At 40.5% G+C, this 17,978-nt stretch overlaps 1 protein-coding gene across 4 annotated transcripts in view; it reads left to right on the top strand.

Moving 5' to 3' along the window:
* Positions 1–11,048, top strand: part of LOC121906286 (neuroendocrine convertase 1-like) — a 185,078-nt gene extending 174,030 nt beyond the window's left edge. For 3 of the 4 annotated variants that reach the window (XM_042425076.1, XM_042425077.1, XM_042425075.1), the window contains 3 exons: positions 5,865–6,028; positions 9,661–9,732; positions 10,274–11,048. In XM_042425076.1, the coding sequence (XP_042281010.1) occupies positions 5,865–6,028; positions 9,661–9,732; positions 10,274–10,525 (488 nt within the window). In that variant the 3' untranslated portion in view covers positions 10,526–11,048. Of the gene's footprint in view, positions 1–5,864; positions 6,029–6,711; positions 7,124–9,660; positions 9,733–10,273 lie in introns of those variants that run through there. The other variant, XM_042425078.1, reaches the window with a different exon arrangement.
* The last annotated feature ends 6,930 nt before the right edge of the window (positions 11,049–17,978 follow it).

Genomic DNA, 17,978 nt, shown 5'->3' with positions numbered 1-17,978 from the left:
TGGTCTGGGAGGCTGGGGTTTGAGTCCTGGTGTGGGAGCCCTCCTTTACAAAATAGTTTATTGAAGAACACTTATTTTAACACTTTAATATCCTAAAATTAGAAGTGTAATAAAAACAAAAACAGGATTGTTACACCTATTTCCACTTTTATTCAAATACAAATACAAATAATTTTGCTGCCTCAACAAATACAAATACAAATACTGGGCTCTCTGCACATCCCTTGTCTCTTCAGTAGTAGTAGTAGTCCTTGTTCAATACACCCTGTTATCTTTAAATCATATTTGATCAGTCTCCTACACAAAGCTGCCAGATGTAGCCACGTACAGTATAATATGGATATGATATGTAGTCACCCCAACATTGCACCTGTATGTGATTGTTGAACAGGATATTCCAAATCCATGAGCATTAATCTTCTGCTATAACAGCCTCCATTACTCCGGGAGGGCTCTCCACAAGATTTTGGAACCTGGCTGCAGGAATTTGCTCTTGTTAAGCCACAGGAGAATTAGACACTGATGTTGGGTGATAAGGCTTCACAGTTGGTGTTAAAATTCAGCCCAAAGATGTTGGATGGGGTTGAGGTCAGGATTATGAACGGGCCAGTCAAGTTCCAGACCAAACTGAGAAAACCATTTCATTATGGACCTGGCTTTGTGCGCGGGGGTACTGTCATATTGAAACAAGAAAGAGCCTTCCCCGAACTGTTGGGGAAAATTGGAAGCACACTACTGTCTAAAAAATTACTGAATGCTTTAGCAGTAAGATGTTTTTACTGGAGTGATTTAATGATTTCTGTCCTGTTTCCAGTTACCTATGTGATTATTATAGACCATGCACACATGTGGGATCGGTGGGAGTAGAAATGACCAAGCAAATGATGTACACTGATTTTTTTGTGACCGCCTGTGTCCTCTGTTAAAGCCTATGCACCTCTGTGTAAACTCAGTTTATTAGGTACACAGCTATAATTAATGCAGTCAGCCCTGCAATGAATCCTACCTCATGAAGGTTATAATCTTAAAACTGGTTTAAAGAGATATTTGCCCAACCAATGTTTTTTATCAATGAGGGTGGATAAAATATTAGAAACAACTCTCAGTATGATGCAATATTATCCAGCAGCAACACAAAACTCGGCCTCCAAAGTGACCATAAGGTTTCAACACAAACTGAACATTAAAACCTTCATGTGGGTAGGATTTATTGCTGGGCTGCAGGGAAATTCTGGATAGAATTACAAATATTTATGACATCCAGAAAAAAAAAAAGAATATCAGGAACAAGGCGACTAATTTGGGGACTATCATGAAAACATAATGATGTTACTCTTTTGTCGTACTGTAACACTTGAAATAATACACGATAAAGCACTCGGGACAGTGTAAAATGGCAAGTAATTGATTTTAGCGTCTCATCTCAAAACCCTGAAGCATCTACATCACAGCTGACTTCTTTGTAGATATAATTTTCAAAGACAAAACTGGTCACATACAATTTTAGACATTTATAACTAAAAATATACTTATGCTTACACTAAAATATAGAATATTCCTTTAACTGGACAGAAACTGTGATACTTATGATGTTGGTTATGCTGTAGGGAACATGTTTGCAAATCAGAAATCCACTTATATTCTACTCTGCCAACATCCTCCGTGTCTGTTTTATGCCAGTTACCCTGCAGTGAGTTACCACATGGTGAGCTTTACACTCATGATGTGTAGGATGAAGCTCCAGCTCTGTTGTCTTTTGTGATCCAGCCTTGTCCATGTGTGTGTGTTTGTGTGTGTGTGTGTTTGCATGCGTGTGTTCCCGCCTCTGTATGCGTGCTTACCCCCGCGTGTGTTTGTTTGGTGGCTGTGCGGCAAGTGAAGGTAAATTGCTGTGATTATGTGGCAGTAATTGAACAGGGACGGTGTGTTTAATTGAGTTGTTGTTTCCTGACGTTTCTCTGTAGTAGCAGGAGCCGCCGCACTGACAGGTGCCTCGTCTCGCCTCACAGAGATGAGAGTTTTTTTTTTTTTTATACCGCCACATAGGCTTTGTTGTGTCTTTTTTAGCCGTGTTTCTGTGTGTTTTGGCTTAATGGTGTTTGTTTGGCTGAAGGATATGTGTGGGTTTTACTGCTGCAGCAGGTAGAGGAAAGAGTGAGAGATGGTTGACAGTGAGGTTTGTATGATGGCTCTCTGAGCTCTGACAAGTTATATACATAATGTTTAAGGAGATTTATAATTTTGCATTAATGTGTCTTTGTGTGTTTCTAACTGTCTCTCATACTGCGTGTGTGTGTGTGCGTGGGCTTAGCCTACTTACATGCATATATGTGTGTCCTTGTGTAAGAAAAGAAAGAGATTGCACATGTATTCTTATGTGTTTGCTACATGTGTGTGAATTTGTATGCAGAATATATGTATATGTGTGTTTGTTGCATATGTGTGTCATGAGTGAGTGTGTGTGCATGTGGCTCTATCTGATCTGCCTCCTGGGCTCTATGGCCCAAATCAAATGGTAGGAAACATCAATTTCACCATCCCATCTCCTCCCCCCTCACCTCCTCTCTCCTCGTCTAATTTCTTTTCTATTCTTGCTCTCCTCCCCTCCAGCTCCTCTCCTCCATCTCTCCTTCCCTCTTCGGTGTCTTGCTTTCTGTGGAGGTGTGATTATGTTCCTCCTCTGAGCACCAGTGATCTGAGGGCTCTGTGTGTGTGTGTGGCTATATGTATGTGTACTTGTGTGTGTGTGTTTGGTGACTGGTTGGTGATCTGAGCAGCCCGGCGCTGGGTATTGTGAGGCGTAATTCACGGACGACGTCTCCAGATGAATGCCTCCATTCACAATTACAGCCTCTCCATTAGCTGCAGCCCTCACCGCCTTGTTGTTGTCTTTTCTTCCTTCTCTGCAAAAAAAAAAAGAAGAAAAAGCAATTAAAGCAGGACAAAAACAAGCTAGAACACAAACGGTGTACCTGGAAATAGAAAAAAAAACAGCAAGGGGAGCAGTTGTGGGAGTGTGAGTGGGGCGAAGATTCTTCAGTCTGGGTTCACATTATCTGTGTTTTACTCTCTAGAAAAGTCCCTTGGAACTATTTGAACATTGATGCACAAATGCAATCTCCTCTTGGAGATTCACACAACTACTCAATGTCGGATATTGGCTGTCCGATGCAGTTCCACCCTTGAAGGGGACCTATTATGCTTTTCCTTATTTGCAGTCATATATATAATGTTACAATGTCAGAGGGACATCATAAAGCACTGGCTTTAGACTGCTCTTAACACTCGGTTTTCAATGTTTTTTTCTACTTTCAGCCCGAGCCGACGTCAGCTTGTGACAAATTTCTTTATATGGTCATCTGCTCCACGCACAGTGCGCAAGATCACTGCTCTGCTCCGTTAACATGATGGCGTTTTTCCATTGTTTTGGGGTTAGTCAGGCTGAGCCATGACTCAAGTGTAGCTGGCAAGCTGTGAGTGTTTTTCCATTACACAGCAGGGCAAAGTAAAATAAGTAGTTTACCTGTTGGAGGTGTGCTGGTTGTCTGCAGCTGTTCATCAAACACCATCATCACTGTGGCTGTTTCTGCTTGTACTATTCCTTCCTACATTATTTCTAACTGATCTGCTGAACAAAGAGCTCCAAATATCTCCATATCTTGTTGTGTCAACTGTTTTTAGCGCTGCTAATGAATCTCTGCTAATTCAGTGACAAACACGTTTCATTTCCTGAAATTTCTTCACAATAAAAGTCTCCTTTTATTTAGTCATTTAAAAGCTTTTAATATGAAGCAGTAAAGCAGGAAATGTACAGTTTTCATCAGCAGTAACTTAACATGACTCTGATATGGCTGCCCCTCGGCACGCTTCCAGAAAGCTGGCCAATCAGAACACAGTGGGCTCATCAGGAGGGGGGCCTTAAAGAGACAGGAGCTAATACTGCCTGTTAGGGACAGAGGCTGAACTGAGGGGCTGGATGAAGGGCCAGTATAAGATAAATATGGAGGTTTTTTTAACTATGAATCATGCAAAGCTACTCTAGTGGAGTCCGAGAATAAAAATATTGAGCTGGAAATGTACATAATATGTCCCCTTTAAATTTTTTCACAAGCTTAGAAAGTTAAAGAAACCCTGGGGCTGCTGTTCTTGAAGTGGCTAGTTTGTTAGAACTTTAACTTATGGTTAAGGTAAGAAAAAAAAGTTATTTCTGTTTTTTTTTTTCTTTTTTCACACCCACAGTATCACAGGTTGTGTGAACACAAAGAGGGATTGTCTGCATCTCTTCAAGTAACTTTTGTATAAAGATATATAAAACTAGAAAGGCTGAATGTAAATGGAATTATTAAACACATTTAATATGATCAAAATGTTTCATCACACAACTTTCTTCATCAATATATTTAATTTTCCTAAATAAATAATGTAATAAATTGCACTGTAATCTAGGGATTTTGATTGATTTCATTTCATATTTTTCACAGATTGAATAGTTTGTTTTTGCAAAAAGAAATCATATTGGCTCGAATGCTAGATAACCCTGATTATAAGATGTACAAGTAAAATATGAAATATTTCCTGTAAAACATAAGTGCTCTTGGAAGCAGTCAAAATGATTTTCTCTTACAGTTTTTCAGACTGTTTGAGCTCCCCATTGTGTTTCTGCAGTCGATGTCAGAAGAGGTTTTCGACTCATTTTCGCTCGTCAGGAATTAATTTTCTCCTTGGCAGTAAAACATGTTACGTGAGCCAACTCCCGTAGGTTGAACTGGGCTTCCTGAACACTTTCAGGGCTCACTAACTCTAAAAGACACACTATAAACGAACTTGAAGAAACTCACTAGCCTAGCAACAAGGCTGCAAACAACCCATAATGCGACACTCTTTCCCATTCAAAAAGAATATCTTATGTTGTTAATAATATGTAATTCTCTAGTCTTTGAATATAATACAACCCAAACTTTTTCAAACACAATTTCCAGGAAAACATATCGTCTCATATTCGAGTCAATACGGTATTTTTAGAATGATTTTTAGAATTCATTCTGATTCCCCCTCCACTCAAAAATGTGTTTTTCTTCTTGTTCCTTCAGTTGGATGTTTGAGCTTCACTGTATAACATACAAATGATGTATGTGCAGAGTCTCACACTAGTTGTCACATTCACTTGCTGAAAGTGGAAAGTTTCTCTGTGCTCACCTTTAATCTGAGTTTAAGGCATGTACCTACGAGCATGATTTGTGACATCACAACTAGTTTGGAGGCTAATCCTGCTCCAATAGGCAACTTTCCTAGGAGTTCTTCAGTAGGGAAACTGAAGCCTCCAGTGCACATACACTGAGAATGGACTTTAGAGTGAAGAAGGAGACATCTTGCATCCAGCAGTTAAAATTTTGAAATAAAAAATATTTGCATATTCATAGATTCTGGATTTTTCAATGAGGGAGACGGAGAAGATGCCATTTTAAGGATTTTAACATATATTTTTTTGTGGAAAAACCATATCAGACACACATTATTCAAAGCAGAGTATTTTTATGTCTTAAAACATGTCTGGAGGAGATCTTTGAGTACTGTATAAAATAGTAAAACCTTAGTAAATACTAACACATTCAAGGGTTTTGAGACAACGCTAACATGACATGTTTTATATTCTTAAATTTTTATCTTGTCTTTTACTTACTCCAGCCAAGTTGATGTATAAAGACACTTAAGTTCCATGTCATGAAGCATTGGCAACATTTAAAACATTTGTGCAAAAATTGACTTGACATTTGGATAGAAACGTAGCTACTGAGGCAGACAGTGCCAGCAATGCTTTGACAGTACATCTATGGTTTTTGTGTTTTTTTTTTTTTTTACTTCAGAGGGTCCCCTGCAGAGCATTGTGTCCATGGGGTCGCGTCACCCTATCCCTCACATTGAGCCAAGGGACCGTTACCCCCCTCTGGACCTGATTGAATGGGTCTACCGAATGGAGAGAGACAGGAAGGTGCGGGCTGCTGATATCACCACCTCAGCCAGACACAAGGTACTGTACACAGAGCGGGAACACACACATTTCACACATCACACACGCAGTGATTTACTATTCCAATAAATCACTGGTGCCGCCTAATTTCCTATGGATTTCAATTTCCCCCTGGACATATCTGCATTGATCAACTTCACGTGTAAGGATGTGCCAGGCGTCGCTCACTGTGACACTGAGGAATGGCTCACAGATCTTTGCCATACGTGTGTGGTGTGTGTGTGTTGGTGTGTGTGTGTGTGTGTGTGTGTTGGGGGATGGGGGGGGGTGGGGGTACAACAGTGGGATTTGTGCACAGGCAGCATTTCTGTTCAACACAGTCATCACCATCGAGGCTTTAGGATACAAATCCTTGAGTCTGAGTAATAACATCTGAAAATGTCAGAATCATACAGACAGAGATAGGGATCAGACAGTTGAATCAGGACTTGAGATATTGTTATTCTGATCATATCTGCTCATACACTGAGTCTAGGCCTGATTATGAGGAACAATTAAATATCATTCTAGCTTCTCCAACAGTTGTTACTGCAGGAAAAAAAAGACCTGGATAAAACTCTCCTTTGAAATTAGAGGACATTTTTTGGTCTACTTAATCATCTTTCAGCACAGTGAAACAAAAATAATTCTCTTTCAGACTCAGCATTATCCTCTCATCTGTGTCCTTTACGCTGCATTATCAGGCCCATTACAGCCCTGACAGAAGTATGCCGCTGGACGACAGGTTGCTCTGTTTGTTGCTGCTCAACATGTCCTTGCAGGGGTACACGGTCCTCGGGCCTGTAGATGAGTTTTGAGCCGGTGTTAGGAGGCAACGACGAGGCCTGACAACGTCTTTACCCTGAGTTCCTCCCCTAGAGGCAGATCTGAATGGATCGTAGAGGCAAAGAGGAGAAATAAATTGGAGAAAAGGATAAATCGATGCTTGGCGGAGAAGCAAACAGACCTTCCAACCCCCGGCCCAGACACACACACGCACAAATACACACACACATGTACCACGGTGTGGCTTTTTTTCCTTGGGCTGTATTGGATTGGTATGCAGAGCTGAGGAGAGAGACGCTCAGAAAAAGACTTGGCCTACAAATGATGTCCTTTGTCTGATCCATTAGGTTGGAGGGGGGGGGGGGGGGGGGGGGGGGGGGGGGGGGGGGGGTTGGTGGGTGGATGGGGAGGGTCGTCCCACGGAGACGGTGGAAGGGCTGGGAAACAAACATCTCTCTCTGTGAGCCTCTCTCTCTCTCTCTCTGTCTCTCTCTCTCACACACACAGCTTCTCATCTAAGGGAGAAGAGAGAGATCAGCTCCAGGAAAAGCTGGTTGTCATCTGTTTTTGTTGATGAGCTAGAGAACAGAAAGGATATAGGTGTGTGTGATTTTATTGCTTGAGTGTTTGCAAAATCTGTCAATCTGAAGCTTCTAATCTGGAAGACATTAAAGGATCATTCCAGTTTATCACAACTTGGGTCTTATTTTTGTAGTTGTGGTCGTCCTTCCTGAGGGTAATAATAACGCTGTACTTTCCAAGTTAATTGCTGCGATCTGGGAATACGATGACATCACTAAAAACATGAGCAAAGACCGTCCTTTGCGTCACTGGGTCTCATGCAAGAACATTTTCTTATTTTTATCCTCAATCTCTCTTACTTTTTTAGTGGGGTTTGCTCATACAGGTGTTCCATGTCGGGTGCAACAGAAGGAACTCTTGGACATTGTTTTCTATTGAATTCTGTAGTTTCTGATCATGCCAGAAGATCCATGTCAATTCCCTATAAAAAAAAACAATAATTTGTTGCTGAACCTCCCACTAAACTGTCTGTGAATAACGCACATCACACTGATACAAGGAACAGAATGTTACATTGTGTTTTACTATAATCTCAGCCTCACTAGTGGGCTGGCTGCAGGGATGGCGATGTCAGTCCACCACTTTGGTCCAGACCTAAATATCTCAACAACTACTGGGTAGATTGCCATAAAATTTGGTACAGACATTCATGTTCCCCTTAGAATTAATTTCAGTGACTTTTCGTCTTCCACCACCAGCAGCTCATTTTTTATTTGTTAAATACTTTGGTTTATGATAAAATGCCTGCAAAACTAATGATGTTCTCATCAGCCTCAGCCGTACTTTGTATTTAGTGCCAATTAGAAAATGTTAGCATGCTAACATGCTAACTAAAATGGTGGACGTGGTAAACATCAGCATTTTAGCGTCCTCATTGTGAACATGCTAGCGTGCATATGGCTCAAAGCGCCTCTGTGTCTAAGTACAACCTCACAGAGCCGCTAGCATGTCTGTAGACTATTGGTCTCTAAACTGTAAACTCATTCAAATTAGGACATCATGGTTCTTAAGGGTTTGTACCCCTGAGGAGACAGGCCTGGAGAGAAACGCTTGAGAAAAGTTTTTGTAAATCCTTCCTACTTGCCATTAAGATCTTATCTGTTAGTATAAGTGGTTCTTTCATGAGGCCCACCATTGAGTTTACCAGACCAACTTTAGCCTCAAAACAGATTTTGAAGATGCTGTCAAATCTGAATTTCAGCCCTGCTCCAGTTATTTAAACTCAGGTTTTTTTGCTCCATCACTGCTCACCCTGTCTACACTCCACCACACTATTTCTACTCCTCCTGTTGCAGAGACATACACTATTTTCAGCTCTTCACCAGCACCAGCATCCAACGCCATTTATTTTAGCTTGGGAGTTCTCTTTTCGCTCCATGTCTTTTTATAGTTTTATCGTTCATACTGTACTCCCCACCGTGCTTCTATTTTCATGAATGCTGTGAGAAATAATTGAAAGCGCCGTGTACGGTGCCGTCTGTTGCAGCGCTCCCTGTTCCTCATGCCTTGTAAATACTGTATCACTGAAACCCCCGCTGTAAGCTGCCGGCTCGGGATTCCTCACAACTCTGAGACGTCAACACTCATTGAAAACTTGAGCCAAGATCAAATCTTCACCAGAGCCTGAACGTCGCTTTCATGGACAGAGACAGTTTTTGATTGATTTCAAATTCAGCTGTTTGTCCTTGTGTTTTTCCTTGAGAAAACATAGTCGAACCAGATTTCTCTGAACAGAGAAGTCAGTGTTTTTTTTTTCAATCATAACATCCATAAGGAGGGGGGAAATGATGTGAAAGGAGTCACAACCCCTGCTGCAAGTGGTGCTGGTGTGAAGTGCGACAGACGGAGGGCCTCAAGGAGTCTTAACAAGAACAAATAATGCAAGACAACCAACTTTAAATAAAATCATGGCTTATTAGAATTAGATCAAAGGGGCACTCTGCTGATTTTACCCAGAAAGGTCAGTTTAATGGCCATGGGGAGCACTGCTCATTCTGTGAAAACAGTTGTATAATGTTTTCTGTGGCTCTGGAGGAGCTTTCAAAAGCCTGAAAAAAACAATCCTGATGATGTCATCAGGTTTGGGGGTGGAGACTTAAAATTGTGTTTTTGAAAGCCGGCTGTACAAACTAGGGGCATGGAGTTTGAAAGATGAGGAAATATACCAGGTGAGTAGGCAGGTCTAACAAAAACTGCTAGTGGCTGCATTATGAGAAATGTAATATCCTGTGTTTTGGAGTTTTGATACTTTGTCTTTAACACAAACCATCTCTTCCATTAACCAGAAGTTGAAGACTCCGAAAGTCAGAGCGTTGGATAATCACACCATCAACAAGCCCTTGAAGTTGGCTTTTAAGGTAAGCTGCAGCACCACACTGATTGTTTCTGTACTGTTCGTCTGTATTTTAAGGATGTTAATGACTGTCTAAGGATTTTATGCATGATTAAATATTTGGAAAAGATGAAGCTGAAATGATTTTGTGAATCAGATAAATGTGCGTTTTCATGCTAGGAACATGCCTTTTAAACCCATTTGACCACCAAAATGCCTGTTTTTCTTATTGGACAAGTGGTTGCTTGTAGAGCTGAGACGATTCACTGATTAGTCGATGGACAGAAAACTAATCAGCAACTATTTTGATAATCAATTAATTGTTTAGGTCCTTTTTCTACAGAACTAAGCGTTGATGGGTTTTGGTTGAACAAAAGCAACTTAAAGTTTTCACCTTGGGTTTTAGGAAATGCATTTTCACACTATTCTGACATTAATAGACAAAATTATTCCTTGATTAATAGAGAAAATAACTGGAACTTACAGCCCTTGTTGCTCTTACTGTACACTTCTACATTTAGCTCTTGTAGAGTGTTCTCATGTCATATTACTACTATATCCAACAGTTACATCAGGCAGATGGACAGAGGTCCTCCGCAGGATCAAGACCTGCTGCTGTGAAGGAGCTTCACAAATCAAATATCGTCAGTGACAATGTGGACGAGCAGATGTGGTCCTTACCATGGAAGAGTCTCCAGTATTTCGTCAGGGATGTGAGGAACGTGCAACAGTTAGACTCTTCAGATCCAGGAGAACCACCGAACAGAGAGGCAGGGCAGCAGGTACAGAACCGAAGAAGAAAAAAGACAGATGGTTAAATAAAGACTGTTATTTTCCACAGTGCAGCAAACCAACTGATCATGATTCAATTCCATGTACAGTACTTTGACTGTGTGGCCTCGGTGTCAGCAGAGATTATTTATTGTGGATTCCTAACTTGGCTTTAAAACTCAATCATTCTCCCACCTACAGAAACACATACAAACAGAAATCATTCCCAGAAACAAATAGTTTCAGGAACGGGTCTCAGCACTCTCCTCCCCTGCTCACTTTCCTCCAGAAGTTGCAAAGGTTACTGAAAGATATGTTTGTCTTTTTCCACTTCATTGAAGGGTGAATTCAGCTCAGCGCAATAAGAAATGGATTACCCATTCATTAAAGGGGCTGTGTCACTCCTCATTGAGTTGGACAAATAGCAAATTAATTTCTAGCCGCCTAATTTCTCTCTGTTCTCCACTGAATTTCCGATAACATCAAATTACCGATCACAGCCATGTGAACTCCCTCAACTTTTTAGCAATTCATTAAAAATGTGCCACAAAGGAGATGCTACGGAGGAAATGCTCTTCCTTGTTTTTTCTTGCTGCATGCTTCCTTTACCAGCACAACACTGTATACAAACAGAAACCAATTCATGTGTCTCATTCAAATTAGGATATTGGAAACACCAGAAACCGTTACATAAACTGTTAGAAAAAAGTTACTTTGTTGTCATTACAGAATTGACTTGAAACTTTCACTTTCCGTGCGTCTCAAAGCCTCACTTCAGTGTGAAACTAAGATGTAAGAGTAATAGCAGCTTTTTCCCAGTCAAGTGCAGGTCTGTAGGTAGTGGTGTTTTGTAAAGTAGCAGTAGTGTATTGACAGGGCAGTATTGATGTTTCAATTAGAGCAGCGTTACGTAGTGCCGCAGCATGGTAACACGGTGCGTCTCCTGCCATCTGCTCTGCCTCCACGTCTGACGAACGAGGCACGTGGGGCTAATCGAGCCGCACATGAGCGATGGGACCGCGAGATCTATGACACACACACACACACCCACACACACACACACACACACACACCCTATACGCACGTCCTTATGCAGAAAAATGGGGGGAAGGACGAGAGAGAGAGCTCCTCAGCCCTGCTGTTTAAACAGCCTTCAGAAAGCCTGTGATTCCTCCCCTTCTCCCCTCACATGTGCCACAGGAGCAGCCAGCGGGGTTATTTCTCTGACAAGGAACAGGCAAAACATACCAGATGCACGAGTTAAAATTCTTCAAAAGCTCATCTGACGCAAAGACAAAAAAGAGAGCTGCTTCTGCCAGGTTTTCCCGTGCTGGGACGGTCTGAAATAACAGCGTGCATTATGCCTGGCATTATTGCCTGCCAAACCACACGAATCAAAGACCTCATTGTGTGGATTACCTCGTTAATCTGTTGATGCCATTGAGTAGTATTGCAGGTGTTAATGTGCCAGTTTTTTTTTTTTTTCTTCTCTCTCTCTTCTCTTATTGGGGAGGTGTAGCGTTAGGTTGGTAATCTGCTTTAAATGCTTTCTGGGGAATGAGACACGCTGAAACGCAGCCAAGAGAACTGTGCTATCGTGAAGAGCTTTCTCTTAATACAGCACACAGAGGGGACTGACTGAGGCTGCGGCGCTGATGCCAACGGGGATGAGCTAGTGAGCTACACGCCCCACGCCACTTGTTGAAATGCATGACTGTATGAATAATGAAAGAGGGAAAGGAAAGTGATATTGCTAAAGCAGTCCCACAATGACATCCATCACAGAAATGCCTCATTGCTCTTCTTCTTCTTCTTCTGTTTCCTCCCTGCAAAAAAAAAAACTGCGAGTTGCGTCTCTTTGGAGGAGCAAACCACAGCTCAGCTCAGCTCTGTGCCTGCCTGAGCTGATAGACTTTAGAGGTGAACTCCTAAACCAGACAGAGAGAGAAAGAGAGAGCGATAAAGAGACAGAAAGGGAGAAAGGCAAGAGGGAAAGGGACAGAAAGAGAGGTAATCCTCCCTTTTTTTTCTGCTCCCCGGGGTGGTCTCTTCATCCAGGGCCTCAAAGAGGGACAGAATACACCTCCCCGCTACAATGGAGGGGACCCACAGGGGCCGTTGCTATCTGTGTGTGTGTGTGTGTGTGTGTGTGTGTGTGTGTGTGTGTGTGTGTGTGTGTGTGTGTGTGTGTGTGTGTGTGTGTGTGTGTGTGTGTGTGTGTGTGTGTGTGTGTGTGTGTGTGTGTGTGTGTGTGTGTGTGTGTGTGGTGGGGGTGCAGCTTTAAGCAGGCCTTTGAGTGGCCTAATTGCATTGGAATACAGCAGTCTGAGAGCTGGCTCAGATCACGGCGGGCTGCTGGAGGGGTTAGCGCCCGCACCTCGACAGCCACACTCAGCAAAAGAGCTCCGGCACAATGCATACAATTAATGCTCTCCCTCTCGTTAACTCTCTCCCCACTTTTTGTCCTCTTCTTCTTTTCTCTCATTCTCCTCCTTCTCACCCCATATCTTAGTCCCTCTCTCCTCCCTCGTCCCCCCCCCACACCCCCGCCCTCCACTCCCTCCCTCCCGCCCCAGTATGTCGTCATCACCCACTGTATTAATCCGCCCATACAGCCTGTCAATCTCCCTCTCTTTGATGCACACAGCAATTACAGTACGGATGAAAGGCGTGGGTCGGCTCCCGTTATGTAAGACTTGCCTCAGCAAGAATTATTGATATCTGAACAGCTAATCTGAAATAAAACCTCAACAACATGACATCCCTGTTATCACTTTGCTCTTACTTCACAATCCACAGTGTAACTAAGCAAACTTGTATTGCTTTAACTCAGGATATCTTTTGTTTGGAAGATTGTTCACAATATATTAAAGGCCGTTGGTTCAATTATTTTGATTTTGAATTGTTTATCTTCATTAGCGAGTCAAACAAGTCAAAGTTGTGACAGGGAAGATTCACACCACATTTAGTCATGAGTGTTCCTTAAATAATGAGACTGTAGTCAACCAAAAATGTTTTTTATGTTGTTAAAGTTGCCAAAGATCTTATTGTTAATTTGAAATAGTCCAGATATCATAATAGTATCTAATAGGGAAATATATATACAGTTAGAGCTGAAAAGATGAGACAGTTAATTGATTAGTCGATAGAACATTTATTTGCAACATGTGATAATCAATTAAAAATGTCAAACATTTTCTGGTTCCAGTTTCTCAAATGTGAAAATTTTGCAGTTTTTCTTCAACTTCTTGAATAGTGAACTGAATATCTTTTGGTTTTGGATTCTTGGTTAAATATGTGCTCTTGGGCTCTGGGACACTGTGACAAGGATTTTCCTGACATTTTACAGACCCAACAATTAATAAATTAATTGAGAAAATAATTGATGAATGAATAAATAATGAAAATAATTATTAGTTGCGGCTCTTTTCATATAGCATCACCTCTGTGAGTTATTACAGATAACATATATCTCCCTCCTACAGTAGACAGTGGACAGTTCATTATATCATCATCAGTTCATTATACAGTCAGACATACAGTCAGACACACAGACAGATCCCAGCCTCTCTGCTCCAGTATGGACTCCACTGTCCTCGCCTTTAGTGGACTGTGTGTGTGGAACAATCAATGATTTTAAAAACATATCATATTTAACCGGCCCCTCCTTTGATTTTCTTTATTACACGAGCCGTGTCTTAATAAAATCTAATTATTTCCGCTCACAGGAGGCTTTCTGGTGAGCTGATGTATGGGGAGACAGTCGCCTAATTAGAGCGTTAGAAATTGAATCTTTACAGCACACGGGTCATATAATTATCCTACTGTTAATTTAACGCTTACATTCTCTGCTGTTCATTTTTATTCCCTTAAATGTAGTTTGGCAGCGGCCCTCAGTGCTCAGCAATGTTTTTTCCCACTGTATAAGAGGAGGCAGCATGGCCCCTAACATTGGCCCCTCTGAGTGATTGAATAACTAAGGACCCTGCAGTCCAAATAACAAGGCTCGCATCATTTATGCATTGTTAAGCCATGTAATTGAAACGAGCCATAGTTTGCATATTACACCATTAAAATAATGTGCTTTGCGTTTCTCCCAACACGACTATTTAAGCCTGTGTGGCGATGTGGTAATTCCTTGAATTACAGCCTAATTACCACAATGTTCTTTTGATTTGGCCGATTTCAATGTTACGCCACAATAATGTTCAATATTACCAGAATGAATTACTGAACCGTGCCTGGAAACTTTTCCTCGTATGACTTAAATCCTGGCGGCTTCATGTGCTGTCAGTGCAACTGGATTCACATCCATAAAGAATTATTAGCCTATGAAATGAGATACATTAAAGGCCCAATCAGTAATACTTAATTGAAGAGCTTGAGTTATACAGGGAAAATGAGCATTGTGTGTGTTTCTCTACTGATCATCATAGGCCTGATTTATATCACTGTTTGCTAATATTACTGATGTAAACAGACCAACAACATCAGAAAACATTACAGACGTATAATTACTGTTGTCTACTGTTTGTCCTCACAATAAAAGACTTGACTGTTAATTACAAGTGATAGCAATTTCCAATCTTGTGTTTAACACTTTGGTACATTTGTGTTGCATTAATAAAATAAAAGCATTTTATATAAAATGTGATGACCCTACAGTTATCTTAAGTCTTACATTTTATTTTTTGTTTTATTCATCTTTGTTAGCAACATCAGCCTTTGTTTGGCCACTAAACAGCATCAAGACAAAAAGAAAAGTTGTAGCACAACTCACATCACTGAATAAAATCTAAATCCAATCCAGCTCATATAAAGCAGAGAACATTTTGTAATTAGCACTCGCCCTTTGTTGCAGGCCCCTGTATTGTTCACAGACTTCAGTCTGTACACATGACATGTGTCCCACTGTGAACTTTTTGAATAAATTAACATGGCAAAGAATGATTTGTGTACATTTAAGTGTTTCCTCTGCACAAAAATATGTGCTGTTCACAGTTTGAATATTTTTTTGGGGGTGAAAATATTTCTTTGATAATTGCTTTTTTTATTGCCTTTTAATTTAACTGCTAGGTCCAAGTTATTAAATAAAATGTGTAATTACAGTTTCAGTCATTTGCATAGTTTAGCAGTTATAAATTGTGGATATTGAAGAAATGTCTGCATTGATTTATAGGTTTAATTTGTGGCCAGTATGTATCACTTTATTTCTGCTGGATTGAATTGTTATATAGGCCATAGACCAACCAAAAGTGCTTTTTAATTGCATATATACAGTGGGAATTATTAATGCCTTCTAATATTTGATATTGAGGGACTGCCTCAGAAGTTAGAGAGTTGACGCATACTTTCTGTAAAGAAAAATCTTTATTTTTGAAGTTTTGTTTGTCATTTTTTTTCATACAGTTTGCTTTATCTGGCTGGAGTGTGAGGAGCAGCTTTGAGGACAGACATAATCTCTCTCATCTTTTTCAGTTTTTCTACCCCTTTCTCTCTCAGGGCCCTGTGCTCTTTACTCCTCCCTCCTTTATCCCTGTGAAGGCTTTGTCCCCGCACCAGAGAGCCTCTCTAAATAGAGGCCTTTAGATAGTCCAGGAACAGGAGGGGGGGGTGGTGGGGGGGAGGAGAGAAGCAGCGACACGGCTGCTGTTGTTTCATTTACCTCTCCCTATGGCAACCAGCAGCGGTCGGCCAGGAATGTCCCCTCTCTGGACAAAGTCCTGGTCCCTGAAGCTGACACCGGGGGGACGACAGCTGGGACGGGACGGAAACCTGCCCTCCCTGCCCTGGACTGGAGGCCTGAGTCTGGACTTAATCCGCATCTTCACTTCACTGGATGATGAGCAGCCAGAGAAGCTTTTCACACACTATTAAACTCTAAAATAGTTATATATAAGACCTGAAAATGATTTCTAAGTCTCTTTTGGTGATGGAGTCTGGAAAGCTCTCAAGGTACTACGCTCTAATGGTCCCACATAGATCCTTTAAAATGCTGTAAGCAACCATTTAGGAGCACATGAAATGCTCCAAACTAGATTTATTAAAGAAGCATTTTGGGAGATGTATGGCTTATATTTGTGTAAGAAAAAACAACTTTTAAGTCAATAAAGCCATATATAGACCCTCAACTTCAATCCAGGGACCCTCCTTGTTTTTGTGTGTAGCCACTCCTACCAAGACAGGCTTGTTAATTCACTTTATAGCCTAGCTGGACACAAAAGTTGATTTGTTGACTTTATGGGCTGTTTAAAGTTTTCAAGTCAAGACATTTGAAAGAATTCCACATTTACGAGACCTAACTAGGAAAAAATGTACTTACTTTAACAAACATGAATTAGTGCTTGAAAAAGTGCAGATGATTCTGTCATTAATAGCACTGATTTTTCAAAGATTCACACACATCGACAGGAACATTAAGGACTTTAGTTTGATGCCAGCAAAGTGTCAGTTTTTCAAATGACAAATATCTTAATTTTTAATCAACTATAAAACTTTAAATGTTTTAAAGATCAGGTGCATAAAGGAGGGGAAGTGGAGTTCATTAAATGAAGTTGAGCAGAGTCCTCTTAATCCAGTTTATTAACGTCTTCCTACAAGAAGGATTTTTTTGTTAACAAAATCAATTTAATGAAAGTGTGTCTGCTTTTTTTTTCCTTTGCCGAATATCTCGATTTAGAAAACAAACTATTCATTTTATAGATCGATATCTTTTCCCTGCACTATGCCTTAAAACACAGATCTTTATCAGGGAGCTTTATAGAACAGTAGGCGTTTTATCTGCAGTTATCTCAGCATGCCTGTTGTTTTTAAAACCGCTTTGAATAATTTATATTTCTACATCTATCTGTTTTGTTCATTTCGCCAGTAAATCAGTTTAATCGCAAAGTTTAATTCATGTTATCTTAACTTTAAATTAATGGTTGATAGATGATAATAATAATAATAATAATAATGATAATAATAATAATGATTATCAATACTTTGAGGAAAAAATGCCACACATTCACATAACACTGCACAAATAGCACAGACTGATTAATATGCACATATCTACAACGTCTTAGCAGACATGTTGCAACACTGCAGCACTCAGAAGACCTTAAACTGCATTTTTCCTTTCAAATCGGTCTGATATATATTCTGTTATATTATGCATATGCAGATTAGACAAATATGCATCTAAAATGTCAAATGAAATCTATCTGTTGCAGTTTAAAAGTTAACATCCTCCAAACAAATCAGGACGTTGCACACACGTTTCAGTAACATTTAATATGATAAATGTGTGCAGAATTACAGTCAATTAACAACCAATTTAAAGTCTACCTCATTAAACAATTGTACAGTCTAGATAACAGAGCTTCTGCATTAATCTTTCCAACAGAAGAAATCCTGGTCTGGTGGAAGTAGCCTACCTACAGCCTGAGTCTTGATACAACATGATTATCAAAGTAAATCAACTGTATCTTACAGTTGCACTGCTGATCCCGGTGCTCC

The sequence above is a fragment of the Thunnus maccoyii genome, chromosome 10, assembly GCF_910596095.1.
Source record: "Thunnus maccoyii chromosome 10, fThuMac1.1, whole genome shotgun sequence".
In the NCBI taxonomy this organism is placed as follows: Eukaryota; Metazoa; Chordata; class Actinopteri; order Scombriformes; family Scombridae; genus Thunnus; species Thunnus maccoyii.
The sequence above is the reverse complement of the archived record's forward strand: the minus strand, read 5'-3'. Positions and strand labels throughout refer to the sequence as shown.